Source organism: Prionailurus viverrinus, chromosome C1, assembly GCF_022837055.1.
Source record: "Prionailurus viverrinus isolate Anna chromosome C1, UM_Priviv_1.0, whole genome shotgun sequence".
In the NCBI taxonomy this organism is placed as follows: Eukaryota; Metazoa; Chordata; class Mammalia; order Carnivora; family Felidae; genus Prionailurus; species Prionailurus viverrinus.
In genome coordinates, this window is record NC_062568.1 from 142,550,615 (window position 1) to 142,572,182 (window position 21,568).

At 39.2% G+C, this 21,568-nt stretch overlaps 1 protein-coding gene across 3 annotated transcripts in view; it reads left to right on the plus strand.

Moving 5' to 3' along the window:
• Window positions 1-4,061: 4,061 nt before the first annotated feature.
• Window positions 4,062-21,568, plus strand: part of SYDE2 (synapse defective Rho GTPase homolog 2) — a 51,778-nt gene continuing 34,271 nt past the window's right edge. For 2 of the 3 annotated variants that reach the window (XM_047872907.1, XM_047872909.1), the window contains exons 1-2: window positions 4,062-5,515; window positions 15,679-16,362. In XM_047872907.1, the coding sequence (XP_047728863.1) occupies window positions 4,201-5,515; window positions 15,679-16,362 (1,999 nt within the window). In that variant the 5' untranslated portion in view covers window positions 4,062-4,200. The remainder of the gene's footprint in view (window positions 5,516-15,678; window positions 16,363-21,568) is intronic. The other variant, XM_047872908.1, reaches the window with a different exon arrangement.

Below are 21,568 nucleotides of genomic sequence, written 5' to 3' on the forward strand. Positions count from 1 at the left end.
TGAGTAACTCTGAGATAAAAGTCACTTAGGAGGGAGGCTACACCATCATTGAACCTCTAAAAGCGGCTTATCTGAGAGCTCCTATGGTTTTAAGGATGTATATACTTTGCCTTTAATGTATTTAATTGTAGTTTGTCCTACTTTAAAAGTTAGACTACATTTACAGGATGCAGTTGCACATTGAGGCTTAATATTTGTAGTTATATGGGAATATATTATAGGATTTAGTTCTAACACCTTTGAAGAGGACTGCACAGAAAAGCACTGAAATCTTCAACAAGCATTTTTCCACTGTTCAGCTGCATTTCACAAAAGCTCATAAAATATTAAACTCTTCTGAAAGGTGACCAACTAAATAATTTATGAAAGCAAAGTTTCAAGTCAATGCAAGTACTATTATAGCAAATGTGTATTCTGTTTTTCTTGACAGGGAAACGTTCTAGGGCTGTAGGCTATAGTGGTTTTAGAATCAGATAATAGGGTTTGAATCTCTCTTCACTTATTATGGTGACCTTGAGGAAGTTACTCTACATATCCTAAATATATAAGAGAATCTGAAATAGTGTATATCCTAAAACATTAGAAAATACATATGTATTTGGCAAAACCCTCCTTTTTATTCCTTTGGCTAAGGTAGGGGATAAAGGACATGACCAATTACCAAATATTGTTAATTACAAAAAAAAAAAATTAACAGTAAAAAATGCTGTATTGAGAACATGCCATCTTTGATTCCCAGGGCAGTGGCAGTGTGGTCAGTGTTAGGGTAAAACACTTTTTAACTCAATATTGATGGAACTGCATGGCAGACCAAGCAGGTCTACACCAGGGGATCCCTAAAGGCAGTTTAGGGAGAGAGAACAGGGCAAATGCCAGAGTTAAACCTGTCTTTGGTTCCACTAAGAGTATAATGAAGACTGAACAGCAGTGAGACAGAAATATACTCTAAATTGCTTAGAAAATAACCATAACATACCTAGACATTTCTCTTGTATTACTGTTAAACTTAGTCCTCTGTCTCAACCTGCCCTGCTTCCCACCCCTTTTCCCAGACTGAGTCAGTACTACCCCATCCCTAGGTTGGCTTCCTGCCTCACTGGAGCCCGATTATCCCACAGTTGTTTCATCTTTTGTGACTGTGCCGACATAGTTGTTAATTCACAGGATATCAAAATGATTTCCACGTCAGTGAGAAACAAGTACAAACACTGGAAAATGTATTCTCACCATTTAATTTACATAGAAATATATGAAATTGAGATAACCAAGGGAATAGGGCAAAACCAAGGGAATAGGGCAAAAAATCCTCTGTTAAAACAGAGGATTTTACAAAGTATAACTTACGTTTGTATCTTGTCACTGTCTTAATTATAATATGTGTAATGTAAATTCTGTGGGTAATGCCTTCATAGAGTTACATTTTTATAAACTTTTTATCGAAGTGTAACACACATACAGTACAGTGGGATTTGCATTTTTAAGGTCATTAGTGTCATATAGCCATGACTGCCTTATTAAATTGTTGTGACCCTTTAAAACACCTCTTAAAAACTGTGAATTTATGTGATAGAACATCCTCAGCTTCAAAGTGGCATTAAGTTCAGTTGTGCAATGCAGCATCAGACTTAGTTCTGAGTAATGTGTAGAACAATGTGTAGTATTTGTTATTGGCCAATGTATTTATAATTTGTGAACTCAACAAATTGACAAGTTGAATTAAAGATGAAGTTCAATCTAGATCTTCAAGGTTATATTTCTGTATTCATTTTTACACATATATACAATTTACAGTACTCTTAACAACTCTGTTAACTTACAAAGAATAAAAAGGTTTTGCAGCCAAGAGTTGGAATGGAAACAATTTCTGAGATAGAGATCAAATTGTGTTTATAGACACCATTATTGGCAGATTTACTGTCAGTCATTTCCTGTGGGAATATTTCACTGGGACATAATTTTATGCCTTGATTATTCATTAAATAGCCTTTACTCCATGGAACAGAAATACCTAGAATTAGAAATAGTAATGCATGCAAATTATAGTTTAACATTTCACACTATTTTACTAGATGAGGATTAAGATTATTTAATAAACGACTTCTTATTTATCACTGAAATAATTTTAAAATGACACTAATACAATATGGACTAGTGGAGAGAGGCAACAGACTGGAAATGGAAGCCGTTTGTTTCCTCTAAACTAAAACTGACATTAATTTAATTTTTTTTTCAACATTTATTTATTTTTTTGGGACAGAGAGAGACAGAGCATGAATGGGGGAGGGTCAGAGAGAGAGGGAGACACAGAATCGGAAACAGGCTCCAGGCTCTGAGCCATCAGCCCAGAGCCCGACGCGGGGCTCGAACTCCCGGACCGCAAGATCGTGACCTGGCTGAAGTCGGACGCTTAACCGACTGCGCCACCCAGGCGCCCCAAAACTGACATTAATTTAAAAATATTTATCACATACATATATAAGATGCTATACTTCTACTCTGTGGAGAATACCAAAGCCCATTATAAATAGTCTCTGCCCTTAAGGAGCTTATGAATTTTCTCGTACCAGAGATAAGGCATGCTTTGTATAAAACAAAACCCAACAAATATACTATGAGTGGATATGACTAAAGTACTCTTGGAGTTGGGAAGGATGAGAGATCATGCCTCTCTGGAATATCAGAGATGACTTCAGAGAGAAAACAGTTGAGTGGAGTCTTAAAAAGATGGAAAAGATTTCTGCAAATAGAGATGCAAGTAAAATTATTCCAGGAGGCAGAGACTAGGTACTAAAGAAGGTGGTATATATATCAAACCACATTTCGAGACTGAAGACTTTGGTGGGGAAAGAAAAACTTACATAAACATAGTTGGAAATGGGGTTAGAACTATATCTTCTTTTTTTAAAGTAACCTCTATGCTCAACGTGGGGCGTGGGGCTCCAACCCACCACACTGAGAGTTCCATGCTCTATGGACTGAGCCAGCCAGGTGCCCCAGGACTAAATGCTATTATTTAGTTATGCAAGCATTCATTTATTCAACAAACATTTCTTGAGTTCTTATTATGTGCAGGTACTGTGCTGGGAGTTAGGAGTACACTCATGAGCTGCTCAGACAAAGGCCCTTTCTAACATGTAAACATTAAAAAATGTAACTGAAATCAGGGGTGATAGCAACCCTGATTCTTCCCGATCAGGGATAGGTCCAGTCATCTGTGGCAACTCAAGGTACTCGGAGTTACACAGAATACAGGATTTAATGTTTTTGAGAGAGAATTGGTATTTCCAAATAAAGTTGTTTCCCAATTTCAACCCAATCGTTTCTCAACCAAGTTTAATTAAAATGCAGCGTTAGCAGGGTGATGGGGTGGGCACTATTTTTGGTTGATAATCAGAATTGTGTTAGCATGCATTCATTAAAAAAAGAAAAACAGGGACACACGTGTGGCGATATTTTGGACAAAAGGATTCTTCTTAACTGAACTTCGCTGCAAATTTCCTTTAAATAGCTAGCTTCCGGGGTCATTAAAATGATTTGGAACGTTTCTAGAACACATTACACTCAGTGAGATACACCTGTACTCACACCGGGTCCGTCAAACCCATCCTTGTTTTCTCTCAAGCTAGAACTTGCTGTAATAGACACGCCTCGTGCACTGGTGGCAATGGGGAGGGAGGGTGGTGAAGGCGACGGGGTGGCAGGTAGGAGAGCACTTTCCCTTTCTCCAAAACTTTACAGGCTTCCAGCCCAGACTCACCTGCCTGCTCGTTCTTTTTCTGCCTCACCTCTCACTGTTACCCCCCTTCCCCAACGCTCCGACCGTAGCGCGCTCCGTGCGCTTCCCCTTGCCTCCCCGCGTCTACTTTAGCTCACTCTCGCGGGCCTCCCTGCCCTGCCCTCCGCCCCGCCGCACGCCGAGCGCCGCGCGCCCACCCAGGGAACGCAGCGCAGCCGCCCGCAGACTGCGCGTCCCGTCGCGGCCCGAGGCTCCGGGGCATGCGCTCTGCGGCGCCGCCGCCCTCCCCCACCCCTTCCCGCGGCAGAGTTATGCCAAGTATGTGAGGAGCCCGCGAGGGCCAGCGCCGGTCATGGGGAGCCGCCGCCGTCGCCGCCGCCGCCTCCGCGAGCGCAGATTTTTCCCCAACAGGGCTCCGTCCTCCTCTCGCAGCGGGGGCGAGCCTGGCTGTTGAGGCGGAGGGGATGGCGGACCCTCTGAGGAGGACGCTGTCCAGGCTCCGTGGGAGGCGGAGTCCCCGCGCCGCCGGGGGGCTCGGGCTCCGGGCGGCGGCTGCAGCTACGGTGGCGGCCTCCGCGGTAGCCGAGGGAGCCCCGGACGCCTCCTCGTGCGAGCACGCCGGCGGAGCCCGGCCGAGCCTGGAGCGGCCCCCGCCGTCGCCTCAGGCGTGGGGCCCCGAGGCTCGGGTCCCGGGAGGGCGCCCGGAGCGGTGGGGAGCGCTCGGGCCTCGGCCGCGCGGCGGGAAGGAGGCCGTCTCTTCGGGTGGCGGGCTCACTCGCGCCTCTCTGCGTGCTCCGCCGGGCTCCGAAGGCAGCGGAGAGGACGACGCCGAGCAGGAGGACGACGCCGACTACTATGAGAACGTGCCCGGCGGCTCCCAGTCCGCGCCCGAGCCCGAGGGGGCGGAGGCGGAGCGGTGGCCCCCGCCTCCCCCGGCGGCGGGCTCCGCCCCGGGGGCGGAGGGCGGCCGCCTGGAGACAGGCAGGCTGCAGACCCAGTTGCGAGAGGCCTATTATCTGCTGATCCAGGCCATGCACGACCTGCCCCCTGACTCGGGCGCGCGGCGGGACGACAGGGGTTGGGCGGATCGCGGCTGCCTTGTGGGAGCCCGGGCTCTGGGCCAGCCGCCTTCCCCCTGCGGCGCTGCGGACCGCCGAGCCTGCCCGCGAGACTGGCAGCGGGGAGGCGGTGGCCGCCCTTGGCAGCAGGTGTCTCCGCCCCGGTCTCCTCCGAGGGAGTCGGGGGGAGGCCGCCTGCGGACTCCTCGGATGCGGCTGTCCTGCAGCAGAAGCCTCGAGAGCCTCCGGGTGGGTGCCAAGCCTCCTTCTTTCCAGCGGTGGCCGAGCGACAGCTGGATCAGGTGCGGCGTGCGCGGGGACCTGGACGAGCCCCCGCCACGTGGAGGCGGGATGGACGGCTGGAGCGGAGGCAGCGCCCCGGCCGCGGCCCCCTCCGGCCTCCGGCCTCCCTGCTCCAAGGACCCCGGCCGCTCCACGGGAAGCCCCTTCAGGGATCCTGCGGGGTCAGCTGTGGCACGCAGCCGCAAAGGAGATGGCCAGGAGGGGCTTCCCTTCCTCAAGCCTCCTGCGGTGACAGTCAAGAAGCTGCAGAAGTGGATGTACAAAGGACGTCTGCTGTCCCTGGGAATGAAGGGTCGCTCCCGTGGGACATCCCCCAAAATCTCTGGAGCGCAGGCGAACCCTCCAAATCTGGGCGCCTTGAAAATGCGTGAAAGCCAAGTCCTCTCCGTGCCTCCAGACCAAAGAATTACGCTAACAGGTAGGATACTTTGCGATCAGAATGCTAACTCTTTGAGCCTTAATGTTTACCAACTGGGCTTCTGTCTTAAGAGACAAGAATAAGGTATGCATTTGCAGACAGGTACGTGCCGGTGCCAAAGTAAGTGACACGTAAGTGGCAGCTAGCTGCATGCACCAGGTTACTTAGTATAATGCATTCGCTTGTTTTGTCTCCCCACTCCCCTTAAAAGACAGTGGCATGAGGAACTTGGGGTTTTTGTTTTTTCTTCCGTAAACCGGCGTGCATACTCCTGAATACTACACTGAGTAAAGGTTAAGTTCATCGCACGCTTTTTGTAAGAGTTGGGCGGTGCTGCCTTCATTTTTATTCTTTGTGGCTCTAGGCAAATCCGTAGACTTTGTGGAGTTTGTGAATTTGAATTTGATTCAAGGGAGACTTTATGGGCTTCATAAACTGTCATTTTACTCATTACACGTTTTCTTTTTTCTTTTCCGTCTCTCTCCCAGGCCCGCGTGCACACAACAGACACACAACCAAACCCAAAAACAAACCAAACTACCAACCAAAATTTCTTTTTAGTCACTAGGATTTCACGTACTTCACCTCTCCACCTTTCCTCCCTTCTTCCTTCCACAACAACAACAAAAGAAAAAAAAAACAAAAACCCAACAAAGTGAGTAATCTTTTTATTGTGAAAAAATAAGGGCACCAGTATTTTAATCAAGAGAAAGATGTCTAGTACTTCTAAGAAAGTGCATTCATTTAAAGTCATGTGCGAACTTAAGTATATTTGGTAATTATGTTGTCAATAGTAAAAATTCATTTCTGAAAGAAGGACAGTACTTTCAAACTGAGTCCAAAACAACACGATCCTTTGAACTACAATTTTATTTTTTTTTATTTTTTATTTTTTATAAATTTTTTTTTTCAACGTTTATTTTATTTTTGGGACAGAGAGAGACAGAGCATGAACGGGGGAGGGGCAGAGAGAGAGGGAGACACAGAATCGGAAACAGGCTCCAGGCTCTGAGCCATCAGCCCAGAGCCTGACGCGGGGCTCGAACTCACGGACCGCGAGATCGTGACCTGGCTGAAGTCGGACGCTTAACCGACTGCGCCACCCAGGCGCCCCTGAACTACAATTTTAAATACAAAGACTTTTAGTGAACAAAAAGACATATATGTCATTAATTTAAAAAATATTAAATGATGACATATAAAAGGATTCACAGTACTTAGCATTTTCTCTGGTAAGAATTACAAATCCTCCAGGACTGGGGTTTATACACATTAACTTTGTTTAACCAATAAATACAAAACTGGGGAGAAACAAAGTTCACAAAACTTGTAATCGCACAGTGAGGACAAATCAAATGATTCATTTAAAGCATATACAAACTTGAAAAGGGTTTTTTTTTTTTTGAGTCTATAAATCTCTAATCCATACCTGTCAAAATTTATCCCATTTCTTTATCCTATTTATCCTCAAATTTATTCCATTTCTTTTTTTTAAATATTTTTTTAATGTTCATTCATTTTTGAGAGAGGGAGAGGGGATGAGAGAGAGGGAGGGAGGGAGGGAGGGAGAGAGAGAGAGGGAGAGAGAGAGAGAGAGAGAGAGAGAGAGAGAGAGAATGAGAGAGAATGAGCAGGAGAGGGGCAGAGTGAGAGGGGGAGACATAGAATCCGAGGCAGGCTCCAGGCTCTGAGCTGTCAGCACAGAGCCCGAGGAGCGACTCAAATTTACAAACTGTGAGATCATGACCTGAGCCAAAGTTGGATGCTTAACCAACTGAGCCACCCAAGTGCCCCAAACTTATTCCATTTCTTTTGAATAAAGGATAACAGAATGTACATTTTTTTTTTTGTAAAGGGAGGTGTACTTGCTAAGTTCACATTAAAAAAATACGTATTTGCAGGAGTAAAGTATTTGTAATCTTTATATTTTATTGCTACTGTATCTTTACTTCCCATGATCTTGGTTCAGTTAACTCTTTGTAAGATCGTTAAATTTCACCCATAACAAAAATCTGCATAAAATTTTAGTCAATTTTTTTTACCCTTTTGTTGCAAAGGAAACATTTACTATGTGATGGCTTTAAGATCCTCAGTTATAGTGTAAATAAACATTCAAGGATTTTTAAAGTAATAATAAATGTAATAATGCTCAAGAATGAATTCATTGATTCTTTTCATTGAGAAAGTAATTAAGTTGAAGTAACTGTAAAATAAATTAAAATGAAACATTAGAATTACGATGTGATCGTATTTTAGGTATTTTACAAGAAATCTAAGCAAATGCTTGAGTTATTTCTGGTTTAAACTTTCTCAGATGTTATTTCCTTTCAAATCATCTTTTAGGAAAGATATAAATAACTTATGTAATGTTTACATATCTGGTATAGATTTGGAGAGTTAATCTTGTTTTTTTTTTTTAACTATTTTTCATGAAGGTTAGTTGAACTTATTAAAACCATCTGGATACTTTATGTGGTTCTCATAATCCCCCTGCATATCCCCCCCCCCCCCCCCATAACACCTGTCATTTAACAACAACAAAAGAAACAGGAGTCAAGAAGTTTACCCAGGGTGGCACAAACTAGTATTATATGGTTTGTATATATTAGTGTAGGGATTCAAACTATTATATGGATTCAGACTCAGGTCTCAATGACTCCAAAACCCCTATTTATATGAGGTTAAACACATGCTAAAGTTCCTTAGAAACCTGATCCAATTAATTATATTAAGTTGCTTGAAATGAGGAGATGAATGGAATTTCAACAAGGCTTAGAGGGTAGGTAACTACCTCAAAATTGCAAAGAAGATGGGGGAATTCTCATAGGGTTTTTTTTTTTTTTAATGTTCATTTATTTATTTTGAGAGAGAGAGAGTGCTCTCGAGGTGGGAAGGGGCAGAGAAAGAGGGAGAAAGAGAATCCTAAGCAGCTTCTCACCTTCAGGGCAGAGCCCCACGATGGGTGGAGATACAGGTGGGGATGAGGGTCTGGGATGGGTGTTGGGCTCAACCTCAGGAAGGGTGAGATCACCACCTGAGCTGAAATCAAGAGTCCCAGGCTTAACCCTGAGAGCCACCCAGGTGGCCTATTAAGATAATTTTTAAGTGAATATATCTATTTTTAGGCCTGGGTGGCTCAGTCAGTTAAGTGTCTGACTCTTGATTTTGGCTTAGGTCATGATCTCACTGTTCATGGATCAAGCCCCACCTTGGGCTCTGTACTGATAGCACAGAACCTGCTTGGGATTCATATTCTCTCTCTCTCTCTCTCTCTCTCTCTCTCTCTCTCTCTCTCTCTCTCTCTCACGCATGCGCTCTCTTTCTCTCTCTACCCCTTTCTCCCTCGCTGCCCCTCCCCCACTCGTGCTTGCTCTCTCGGTCTTTCAAAATAAAAAAAAAAAAACTTAAAAATAATCAGTATATCTATTTTAAACCTTCACCTTTAAGTGTTTACTTTAGTTAAGATTGATGTTACCTGGATTCTACCTTTTTTTTTAGTAAAATCTTTTTTAGTGTTTATTTTTGAGAGAGAGGGAGAGAGAGAGAGTGTGAACCCAGAAAGGGCAGAGAGAGAGAGGGAGACACAGAATCTGAAGCAGGCTCCAGGCTCTGAGCTGTCAGCACAGACTCGGAGCTCAAACTCATGAACCATGAGATCATGACCTGAGCCAAAGTCAGACACTTAACTGACTGAACCACCCAAACACCCCTCTAGAGTTTACTTTTAAATTCTGTTTTCGGGGTGCCTGGGTGGCTCAGTCGGTTAAGCATCCGACTTCAGCTCAGGTCACGATTCGAGGTCCGTGAGTTCGAGCCCCACGTCGGGCTCTGGGCTGATGGCTCGGAGCCTGGAGCCTGCTTCCAATTCGGTGTCTCCCTCTCTCTCTGCCCCTCCCCTGTTCATGCTCTGTCTCTCTCTGTCTCAAAAATAAAAATTAACATTAAAAAAAAAATTAAAAGAAAAAAATCCTGTTTTCCTTTTTCTTTTTTAAAAAATTTTTAACGTTTATTTAGTTTTGAGACAGCACAAGCGGGAGAGGGGCAGAGAGACAGGGAGACACAGAATCCAAAGCAGGCCCCAGGCTCTGAACTGTAAGCACAGAACCTGACTTGGGGCTCCAACTCACAAACTGCAAGATCATGACCTGATACGAAGTCAGGTGCTTAACCAACTGAGCCACCAAGAGCCCCTAAATCATGTTTTCTAAAAAATTAATTGGGCATTCCAGATGAAGTAGTTCATTCTAGATTGTATAAAGGTGTTAAATACACCAAAAGGTTTATATCACACTTTTCTATTCAGTATTATTTATGAGAATGTTTTCTTTCAAGGTGAAGTTAAAGAATTTATAACAGAATAATTAATGGGATGGAGATACCTAATCTATCTAATACTTGGGTATTTTGAAAATTTTTGAGACCACATAACAATCATTTTTAAATGATTTGGAATGATTTTAAATTCATTTTGGAAGCCAAAATGATGTTTTGTTTTGATTTCTGTCTGCTACTGAGAACCTTTAAAACTTTAGATAGTATAATAATGCCAATGATTTGGTGTTTTGGGTGTGATGTTCACAGATTGGCCAATTTGTACTTAATTGAGATGATTATTTAAGAAATCTAAAGTCATTACACATGATAAATATTGTCAAGTTTCTGCAAGCCGTAGATTACAAAGGAATTTTAATCTGTTTGCCAGCTATACTTCATTATAAGTCTTTATAAATATATTTAATTAGCATATAGTACTCAGGAATAAATTCAAAGGCACTAGGTTGAGCTATTTCAGCCTTTTATTGCCTTAAAAAATAATTAGCCTACCTTGACTCTACTTTTGCTGCTACACGATCTGTGAAAGAAAAAAATTAGGGCATGTAACTTGTTAATATTTTGTCTGAAAATTTTAGGTAATTCTTTTAAAATAGTATTAATTGGTGTGATTTCATGCATTATACTTTATTAGGTTGAGATTTATAATGCAGATTCTCATCTATTTCCTGAAGTATTTGTAGCTCTAATTTCTTTATGATCTACATGATCTTTATGAATTTTTTCAACAAATTCTTTTATGCATTAGCCCTATTCATGATTAGTATCAATAGGCATATAATGTTTGGCTGTCTTCTAACTTTAAATCCCTCTCTGAGAAATTCTGCCATTATGGCCCTGGAAGCAAGTTCAGATGTCTTTTTTTTTTTTTTTGGAAGAGTGCCACAGAACATTGAAGTTGCTGGTGGCAGGAAAACTCTGAGAATTACAAATTCAGCAGAAAATAGTGTGTTGATTTGAAAGTCCTACATTTGTAAGTGGAATTTATTTTTTGAGAATCACTAAGGTTATTTTTTAGACCTTTGCTACTCAAAGTGTGGTTATGGAGCAGTGCTTTTCAAACTCTGAAAATCTTGTTAAAATGTGGATTTATAGGTGTGGGGGGTGGGACCTGAGATTCTGCATTTTAACAAACTTCCAGTGTAGATGAGGCTGTTTGGTATGTACTTTGAGTAGCAAGGTTCTAGAGTTCCCAGTGCCCCAATCACCTATCTTGATACATTTATTAAAGTTTTGAAGAAGCATTCTACTTTATTCTGATACTTGATACTTAAACTAAATTCTATTAGAACAAAGCAGTTGAGGTCTTTCAGCTTCAGTTTTATTATGTATATTTATACTTACTGCTTACATGTGACAAGTTTAAGCAGTTCCCTTCATATTGGTCTTATCTTGCACCAATAAACATGAGATTGTGGAATCTACTAGAGAGGAGTCTATGTAGTATGCTGGTTAACAGAATAGAGCCTCTAGTTGTCTGATCAGACCCCATCACTGACTAGGCTTGTGACCTGGAACAGGTCACTCAGCCCTCAGGTTGCTGTGAGGATGAAAAAAGATAATCTATTTTGTACAGTGCTTGGTGCTTAGTTAGCTGTTACCAAGAGAAAGGTAATCAGGCTTTGTGAGAATACTACCTTGCCCAGATCATTAGGATTCTGGATAGAGAGTGAAGTGATCAGAAGGTAAGGAGTACTGCCTTGAAGAACACTGGCAATTGAGCTAACACACACCTGTTTAGGGACACTTACTTATCCTGACCTTCTTTTGTGCATCTTTGTCTTGCTGTTCCCTCTTACTTTGTGGAACTGCAAACAGTCTCAGAGTTTTCTTCTCTACTGTCCCTAAAGCTAGCTAGCACACAGCTTTTTTTTCTTAAGGGTTTTGTTGCTAGTCACAAGGGAGGAAACGTAAAACAGAAAAATAACTTACTTCCTTTTCATTGTACCCATCTCCCCACTTAGATGTATCTGGAAAAGAGAAAGGCACATGTATATAAAAACTCATGTACAAACCTAAGGCTTGTATTTATTCTAGTCATTTCATCTGGGCTGCCAGGTTTGACTCTAAGCAGGATTGCTTGTATTTATTTAAATTCTAATACAATGTTGTAAGAATTCTTTTATTTAGGATTTTTTAAGGAGATGTAAGCAAAAGCAACAAAGTTTGTTTCTGCAGTAGGGCTTTTTTAAATGATGAAAAGATGTCTGTATATACTGTACAATTTCAGTGAAGGTTGAAATCCATAATTTCTCAGTTTGCTGATGATTTTGAGGTGGGGCACTAGTTAAATGTTTAGTAATAGTAAGTCATTTGATTTATTATGAAATAATAGTTGAGGACAAAAAATTGGCTTGAGTAGTTCACTACTATGTAGGATATTTTTCTGAGTGAAAAACTTAATTGCCACTTCTGCATTCTCTTACGGATTTTCAAAGTAAAGTTATTTTAATTACTCATTTCATTAATTATACCACAACATGTATAATTATAAGAGAATAAAGACATTTTTGACTTGCAGCTTTGCGAACTTATTTTGATATCTTTTTTTACTTATATTTTCTTTTCATTGTGACTGTGTGTGAGTGAGTGAACATAGCTGTAGGTAAAGCTAACAGGAGCTAAAGATAATTTAAATTTATGCCAGTAGGGTTTAACATTAATTTTAGCATAAAAGGGAGTAAATGGAAGATTGCAGATAGCTTTCTGTGTAATTTACATTCATATGCATCTGTTTAGTTACCTGAGATAAAAATGAAATGTTTAAAATTAGGGTCCTGAATGTGTTGCTTATATTCAGTTTTAATAAATGAATGAATTTGGCCTTTATCAGAAATCATAATGATGTACCTATTTATCTCTAAATTTTAACTTCAGTATCATGTAGTATATTGAATTATTCAGCAATAGCAGTCAGATTATTTGGTTTCAAGTTTTTGTGGTCTGTAGTTTCATGAAAAATAGTTGCATTGTATCTCATGGTATAATTATTCCTTTTAATATTACACATTTATTAAATACTTATATCAATAGATATATCAATTTGCTTAAATACGGGTTGCTAGTAGCTTTGTTTTTGTCATTACAGTTCCTTGGAGTGTAGTACAAGTAAAAGCATGTTTATTTTTTTAAATGTATGTCAAAAACTCAATAGGACTCAAAATAATTTAACTATATAAAATTTTGGATCTGCTGAGAGACATCTGAGAAAATGATAAAATAATATGTGACTCCTAGCTATCATGAGTTATATAATTTTATACTTTTGGCTTCAAATTTATAATTGTGTAAAAACTACCAATAATGTCCCTTGATCATCTGAAATGCTATTAAATAATAGGGGACTTGGGCTTAAATGTGAAATAGATTTGGACTTTAGTACACTTGGCAAAAAGATGTTACCACTAACAACCTGGAAGCCCCAGTGATTCCTGAGTATGTGTTGATTTTCAGTTCTTAAATCAGTTCTTTAATTTTAAAGGAGACAGAACCAAAGAAAGACTTGAATCCTCACGTTTTTCATTAATTAAATTGAACTAAATTAATTCAAGTTATTTATCGAATATTCGTTACATGTTTGCATGTTAAATCCTGGAGGGTAGAGGTGTGTATCTCTTTTCTAGTAGCCCAGGTGTATTGCTACAAACTTTGGAGTCATAAGAGTTTATTTTGAGTACTGCTTCTTCCATTTATGAACCAGTTGATCTTGGGCAAATTACTTTTCTGAGTTATATAGTTTTCAAGATATTTCCACCATTACTCAATCCTTATGAGCAGTTAACTGGATTGATATTATCACCACATTCAGAAAGGGTTACCTGCTTTCCTACCTTTGGTGGGTAGCATGGTATAGGGGAGACAGGTGAAGAGCATGGATTTTAGTATTAGATTGACTTAAATTTGAATACTACAGCTAACACCTTGACCATATTCCTCACTTTTTCTGCCTTATGGGAATAGTCATTTTCTTAACATTGTTGTGGAGGTTAAGGGCTTTCTTACTGCTTTATCTCTCATTCCTGGCACATAATAGGTACTCAGTTAATATTTGTTGAGTAAGTAAATGCCTGGCATAGTAGACATTCACGGGAACTTTCTTCCCTTTTGATTCCTAGTTCATTCCTGCCTCTGAACTAGATGAACTTGAAACCCAGTTTGTGTTTGAGATATTTTTAAAAATTATTATTAGCTTTTTTAAAAATTAATCTACTTGGTTGGGTAATATTTAGGATGAAAAAAGACAAGTTTACATTTTTTAGGGGATTTTTTTTTTCAGTAGAGGAAGGTTACTGAAAGCCTTGATTATGCATGAACCTAACGTTGTGGTTGTTTCTAAGCTCCTCATAGTTTAATGTGTTTTTATCACTCTGTTACTAGGCTTTCTTATTTTATTTGCTAGAATACAAGATGAATCAACCATATATACACGTGAAGTAGCAGGACTATAATTCCATAATTTAGAAACCTTTAGTATGATCTTAAATTTTTAGAAATGTGGTTCTGTTTTAACTTTCTATGCCTAGTGAATTAGTGTTATGGTATATATTTAGCTTATTGACTGTAATTGAAGCCTGCTTTATGCAGTTCTTTGGATGTGCAAAACATTTACCTCTCTATGTGGAATTGATGTTATGTGTACATTTTTCTCAAAAAAATCTTATCACATTACATTAACACAAACACATATCAAGCATTTGATGACCCTCATTGCACTATGAATTCCTTAATTCATTTTTTTTTTTTTTTTTTTGAGAGGGTGAGAACACATGAGTGTGGGAGGGGCAGAGGGAAAGAAACAGACAAAGAGAGAATCTTAAGCAGGCTCCACATCCAGCACAGAGCCAGACTTGGGGCTCAATCATTTGAGCATGACTTTTGATTTTGGCTCAGGTCATGATCTCAGAATCATGGGATCTAGCCCGTACCAGGCTCTGTGCTGAGCACAGAACCTGCTTAAGGTTCTCTCTCTCTCTCTCTCTCTCTCTCTCTCTCTCTCTCTCTCTCCCACTTGTATTTTCTCTCTCTCAAATAAGATAAAAAAATTTTTAAAAAGAAAAATAAAATTATTCAAAATATGAATTAAAGTCATACTGTGTACAAAGCATTCTATATAAGCTTAAGTGTGTTTTGCGTGGGGTACGTCTTTGTTAGCCCAAATATATTTATAAAGACAATCTTACAGTTTGTTTATTCATTTTCTTAGAATTCTTATGTCACTTTTACTAGTAGTCTAAATAATAAAAATTATTTTTAGTGAAAAAGCCAAAATGTTTCTTGTTTCATTTTAGTCTCCAAATGTGTAATACTACTTTTCCTTCTTTTTTTCCTTTAAAAATATTAGTTTTTTCTTTTTTTTTTAATTCAAATTTTAGTTAACATATAGTGCAATATTGGCTTAAGGAATAGAATTTAGTGATTCATCACTTACATACAATACCCAGTGCTCATCACAAGTGCCGGTATGGCCCATCTCCCACCCACCTCCTACTATCAACCCATAGTTTGTTCTCTGGTCATTAAGAGTCTCTTGTGGTTTGTTTCCCTCTCTCCTCTTTTTTTTCCCCCTTCCCACATGTTCATCTGTTTTGTTTCTTAAATTCCATATATGAGTGAAGTCATGGTATTTGTCTTTCTCTGATTGAATTACTTTGCTTAGCATAATGCATTCTAGTTCCATCTATTTCATTGTAAATGGCAAAATTTCATTCTTTTTAGATAGCTGAGTAATATTCCATTGTTAAAAATAGTATTTTAATAACTGATCTCAAGTGACTGGTTTTTCCTGGTATCCTAGGCATTACGTTTTACTTTCTTCTTTTTCTTTGAAACAGATTTATTTGAAAATGTCTATGGGTCTTCAGTGAAGAGAAGAGAACTTGAAGATCTGAAGGATAATATTGGAATCAGAGGTCATAAGCCACTTAACAGCATCACTGTGTCAAAGAAACGCAATTGGCTATATCAGAGTACTCTGAGATCTTTTAACCTGGAAGAAGAAAATAAGAAATGCCAAGACATAAGTCATTTATCCATCTCACCTAAACATCAGTTATCACGACCTTTCCTCAAATCATCTGAAGAATATTGTACATATGTGGTGTGTAATGCTACAAATTCTTCATTATCAAAAAATTGTTCTTTAGATTTTAATGAGGAAAATGATGCAGATGATGAAGGAGAAATATGGTACAACCCCATTCCTGAGGATGATGATTTTGGTATATCAAATGCCTTGAGTTTTGGTGAGGCAGACCCTGCTGTTCTGAAGTTTCCTGCTGTTAGTTTGAGAGTATTGTCTGGTCCAGACCTAATGAAAGCAGAACAGTACACTGAAGGCTTGCTGTACTCTTCAGAACACAGAGACAAGGTTCATACATCACAGTCAAATGAAGTGAATCCTGTTGAGTCCATCCACTCCACAGAGCTCGTGCGGCAGTACAAGCAAGGGCTTGGACACAAGACACAAGAAAGAATAATGGTAGAGGAGAGTCTCATGTTGAAATCTCCTTTTGCAGGTAAAGATGGTCACATGTTTGCCTTCTTCTTCCATTCAATTCTTGGACAGTAGCTAAAACTAAATATAGATGTCTATGGTAGCTATGTACTTTTCCTTACAAAGTGAGTGTGTTTTCATAAAAATAAAGAAAACTTCAAAAACGTTTACAAATATTTGTATATAGATGGTGGTTTAGTTATTCCTGTCACAGACTTGATTTTGTAAGGGGTGAAGATGCTGGGGTAGTTCTACACCAACTGTTAGTGTGTCTGTCCTTAATTAGTTTCTCTTAGTTGAAAGAGTGGGATCATGAGGTGCAGAAGAGAAAGATACATTTCCTTTTTAAATTTTTTTAATGTTGGTTTATTTTTGAGAGAGAGAGAGGCAGACTGCAAGTGGGGGAGGGGCAGAGAGAGAGGGAGACAGAATCTGAAACAGGCTCCAGGCTCTGAGCTATCAGCACAGACCCCGATGCGGGGCTTGAACTCACAAACCGTTAGATCATGACCTGAGCCAAAGTTGGATGCTTAACTGACTGAGCCACCCAGGCGCCCCAAGATATATTCTTTATGTAAATCTAATTTTGCTTCATTCATTCATTCATTCATTCATTCATTCATACCTAGCCTGGCTATAGCTGAAAAGTTGTATAGTCCGTGTATCAGTAGTTATTACTTTACAGTTTCATGCCTACATTTCCTCATGAACAAAGGAAAGGAAGAAGAGAAAAAATAAATGAGAGGTAAAAGTAAAGACCTCGCAAGTAGGTGGGTGTTGCAATAGTTATGGAACCTAGAAAAATAATTGAAGTTTGATGCATATTAGGTTGCACCATATGAAATTGACAGTTTTTGATCTGCAGAACACTATATGAAATAGTTCAACCTAATGGTTTCTTTCTTCCTTGATTGCCTTGAGTTGTTGATGTGCTTCTTTTAAAATTTGGTCCCAGACACACTAGGAAATAGCAGAGAGCATATTTAGTTGCAAATATCAAATGTTGGCTAGAAAGCAGTTCTGTTTTATATCAAGTTGTTTTAATTTATAAAATTTCAAATGATACAGAATATTCAAAGATGTGGCGTATAACAGATGCTGTCAGTAGCTTGTCCTTATCCCTTGGGATTTATTATTTATTTAGATGGGACAAGCCTCCATCCAAACATCAGTATCTGCATCTCTGCTTGAGGATTCTGGCAGGAGTGTTAGAGAACTTCTCTGCAGGAAGCAGAGTGACTTCCTCTGAGTCAATGAGTGACTGTTGGAGTGCCCACCAACCAGAATTGGTGTAGAACCACCTCAGCTCTCTCATGCCCTGGGTGTCATAATTCTATATTATTTCCCAGAGTTTTCTCCTGATATTGAACATGAGTTGCCTGTAGTAGTAACAGGCTTGATTGTTCTTGGATTTGCCCCTGAATTTTCTCACTTCTTGCTGATAATTAGGTGCTTTACAAATAAATTACTTGGATTTGAATCCTTTTCTCAGGGATATGTGGAGGTGGAATAAATGTTATATGATAAGAGAAAAAGTGAGTTAAATAACAGTGTATACTATATTATGTCAGTTTGAAAGAAACACTGAAAAGTTATACTAGAAAAGTTAAGTATCCTCCCCCCCCCCCCCACCACTGCCATGTTAGGATTGAAGGTAATGAAAAATTTTGTGAGTGGGGCACCTGGGTGGATCAGTCGGTTAAGCATTAGACTCTTGATTTTGCCTCAGGTCATGGTCTCACAGTTGTAACATCGAGCCCCTCGTCCGGCTTACACTGACAGCACAGAGCCTGCTTTTTTACATTTTTAAAATTAAAAAAAAAAAATTGTGTGTGTGCATTTCTAATTGTAGACTGATTTTTCAGAAGAATTTGTGGGGGTTTTTTTTTTTTTTTTGTAAGCTAGATGGAAAGAGGAATAAATGCTTTATGAAATAATAGTTTGGAATACAGGTTGTGATTGGAGTGGTAGAGAAGGTTGCAGGAGTATGGCAGAGAGTGATGGGTTTGTATGGTGCAGGAAAGGCAAGAGGGCATAAGAATAACAGCAAAGTTAGAAAGCCAGTGTCTAAAGTTACACATATTTTGATTTAAGTTGCTGTCTTCAAACTTTATTATTTTATGTTTGTGGCAAATTGTGAACCTAGAAAGACTAACATATTATAAAAACAAAAACAAAGACTTGAAAGTAGGGTAGAGCTGTTATTTATGTTTTCTCTCTCTGTTATTCTTCTTTTTAGCATCTTATTAAAATATAATCACAGTCCTAAGTTGACTAAAGGAAATATTTAGTTTATTTCTTTGTCATCATTTTGTTTTAGTTTGATCAGAAAGGTTACCTAAAGTGATCTGTTTTCTTTAGCAATATTAACAGAGTTGTTGAGGGGTGTCTGGGTGGCTCAGTCGGTTAAGCATTTGACTATTGATTTTGGCTCAGGTAATGATCTCAGGGTTGTGAGATTGAGCCCCATGCTGAGGGTGGAGCCTGTTTGGGATTCTCTCTCTCCCTCCCTCTCTGCCCCTCCCCCTCTCGCTCTTGTGTGCATGCTCTCTCTCTCTCAAAATAAATAAACAACAAAAATGAGAACTGTTGAGAAATAGGCAAAGATAATGGTTGAATTTCAAAATAATTTTCTGATCAAGAAATAAAAAAGCTTGAGTATATTTAGTATCGCTGACAATTTTTTAATCATTCTAACACAATTATGACTTGTTATTTTGTTTATTAAGTCCCATATGTATATTTATGTTTTATCTAGTTGCGATCATAGCAGTCTGTTTTTGGTGATTTTGTTTTGTTTGAGAAAGGGAGAGCATGCCCCTTCCCCCACACCCCCATGTACAGGGGAGGGGCAGAGGGAGAGGGAGAGAGAGAATCTCAAGCAGGCTCCCTGCCCAGTTTGATGCCTGACTTGGGGCTCAATCACACGACCTGAGGTCATGACTTGAGCCGAAATCAAGAGTTGAATGCTTAACTGACTGAGCTCCCCAGGTGCCCCTGTTTTTGGTTTTTGATATTTCCACTTGATGTTTTCATCTTGTATTGTTACATGTAGATTAACATTATTGTTTGCCAATTTTATAGTATTTAATAGGGTTGATGTGTCCTAATCTATTTGACTGGTTATGTTGGGTGTTAATAGATTATTTCCACTACTAGAGGAGTGATCGTCATCGTGATCTATTTCACTTTATTTGGATTAATTACTAGTATCATTACTGGGTTTTTATGGCTGGTAACTATTATAGTAATTCCTATATTATATTTCCTAAAAGGTTTACCACTTTACAGGCAACTGACAATTGGTTGGTTGATTAATTGATTTACTCTATAAACGCTCAATTTCTGCTGTGTGCCAGTTACTGTTCTAGGTGCTTGAAGGAATGTGCCAGTTTCACTTGATTCTAGCCTGGTTTATGGATTTACAAAGATTTTCATTTTGTACTTTCCCTGTATAGCTAGTCTGTGATTTGATTAGTATAATTTTGGTTTAATTTTAAGCAATTATTGAATTTGGTAGTATTTCAGCTCTTGGGTTTTATAAAAACAGAGCATTTTTATTTTAATAAGTTTAGTCTTGTCTGAAGTAGAAATTGCTAACATACACAGTATTTCATTTTAATAGTTAAAGACTTCAGTAAGAATAATGCATGATGTGTAAAAAAAGTCAAAATGTTAAATTAACTCCGTAATACTTTAATAGAACCTAGAGCAATTTAATATACTGGATAGCTTTTTAAGCCGTTGACAAAATAGATTGTAGACTACAGCAGGACTCTGATTACTATAGAATGTTTTAGGCCAGTAAACCAATAGAATTGTACTACAATTTACAGTACAAGGGAATGCTTTGTCTAGTTTATCAAATATTCCATTTCTTATTTGTTATTTACCAGAAAAGCCCCGCAGGCATACTTAAAATAGTCCTTTCTCTATAAAGAAACCACTTCTTTGTTTTTAGGACACATAAAGAGGGATGGAGGGAGATTATATTAGCACTTTAAAAGAAAGGTCATTTAAACTATTGATTTTGAAATGAATTAATACTCTCTTTTGTTATTTTAATTGTGAAATGTAGTATTTCATAGAGTAACCTCTGATATTAGGGTCATTAGAGATCTTTATAAGGAATAGTTAGAGGAAGTGTGAAAAACTCATTTAAATTTTAAATAATTTAAATCATAGATTGTTTCATTCATTCATTCTTTTTTTTTTTTTTTTTTAAGAAGCTCGAGGCCCAGCCCCAAGATCAAGAGTCACATGCTGTCCTGAGTGAGCCAGCCAGGCACCCCTAAATTGTTTCTTTAAAGAAACAGTTTAAACTTACATAATAGATTTTAGAAGTTATTTTCATTTTGCTTTATTAAACACTTAAATAGGAACAGTTTCACATTTTAAAATAAAATTGATTAGTCAGTTTATACATTTTTTTTTTTTAACTGAGGGATTGAAAGTTTAAGGTTGAGGGGCCCCTGGGTGGCTCCTCAGTCAGTTAAGTGGGTTATGCGTCTGACTCTTGATTTTGGCTCAGGTCTTGAGTTTGTGAGTTTGTGAGTTTGAGCCCTGCGTCCGGCTGGTGCTGACAGCCTGGAGCCTGGCTGGGATTCTGTCTTTCCCTCTCTTTTCCCCCCTTCCCTCCCTCCCTCTCTCCCTCTCTCTAAATAAATAAGTAAATAAACAAACTTAAAAAAAAGAAAAAAGAAAGTTTAAGGTTAAATGGAATATTTTATTTAAAAGCAAACATTTATTTATTTTTGAGAGAGGGAGAGGGAAGGGTTGGGGGAGGGGCAGAGAGAGAGGGAGACAGAGGATCTGAAGTGGGCTCTGGGCTGACAGCAGAGAGCCTAATGCGCGCAAACTCATGAACCATGAGATCTTGACCTGAGCTGAAGTTAGATGCTTAACCTACTGAGCCATCCAGGTGCCCCTTAACTTACTAATAATGGTTAAGAAGCCACCATTAAAAATCAATTTAATGTATATGTATAGACAGAAAAATGTTTAGAAGGATGGAAGTACTCTAAAGTACAGTATTTAAGAATATAGGCTCTGAAGGCCTATGCTTAGGTTTGAATTGTACCTGTTTCTGCCACTTAGCTGCTTTGTGATCTTAAACAAATCAGCTCTGTGCATGAGGTCCTTGTCTGGAAGATGGGATGCTTGTGGTATCTTGACTCTTAGGGCTATTTCAAGAATTAAATCAGAATCTGTGCATACTAAGTGTTAAA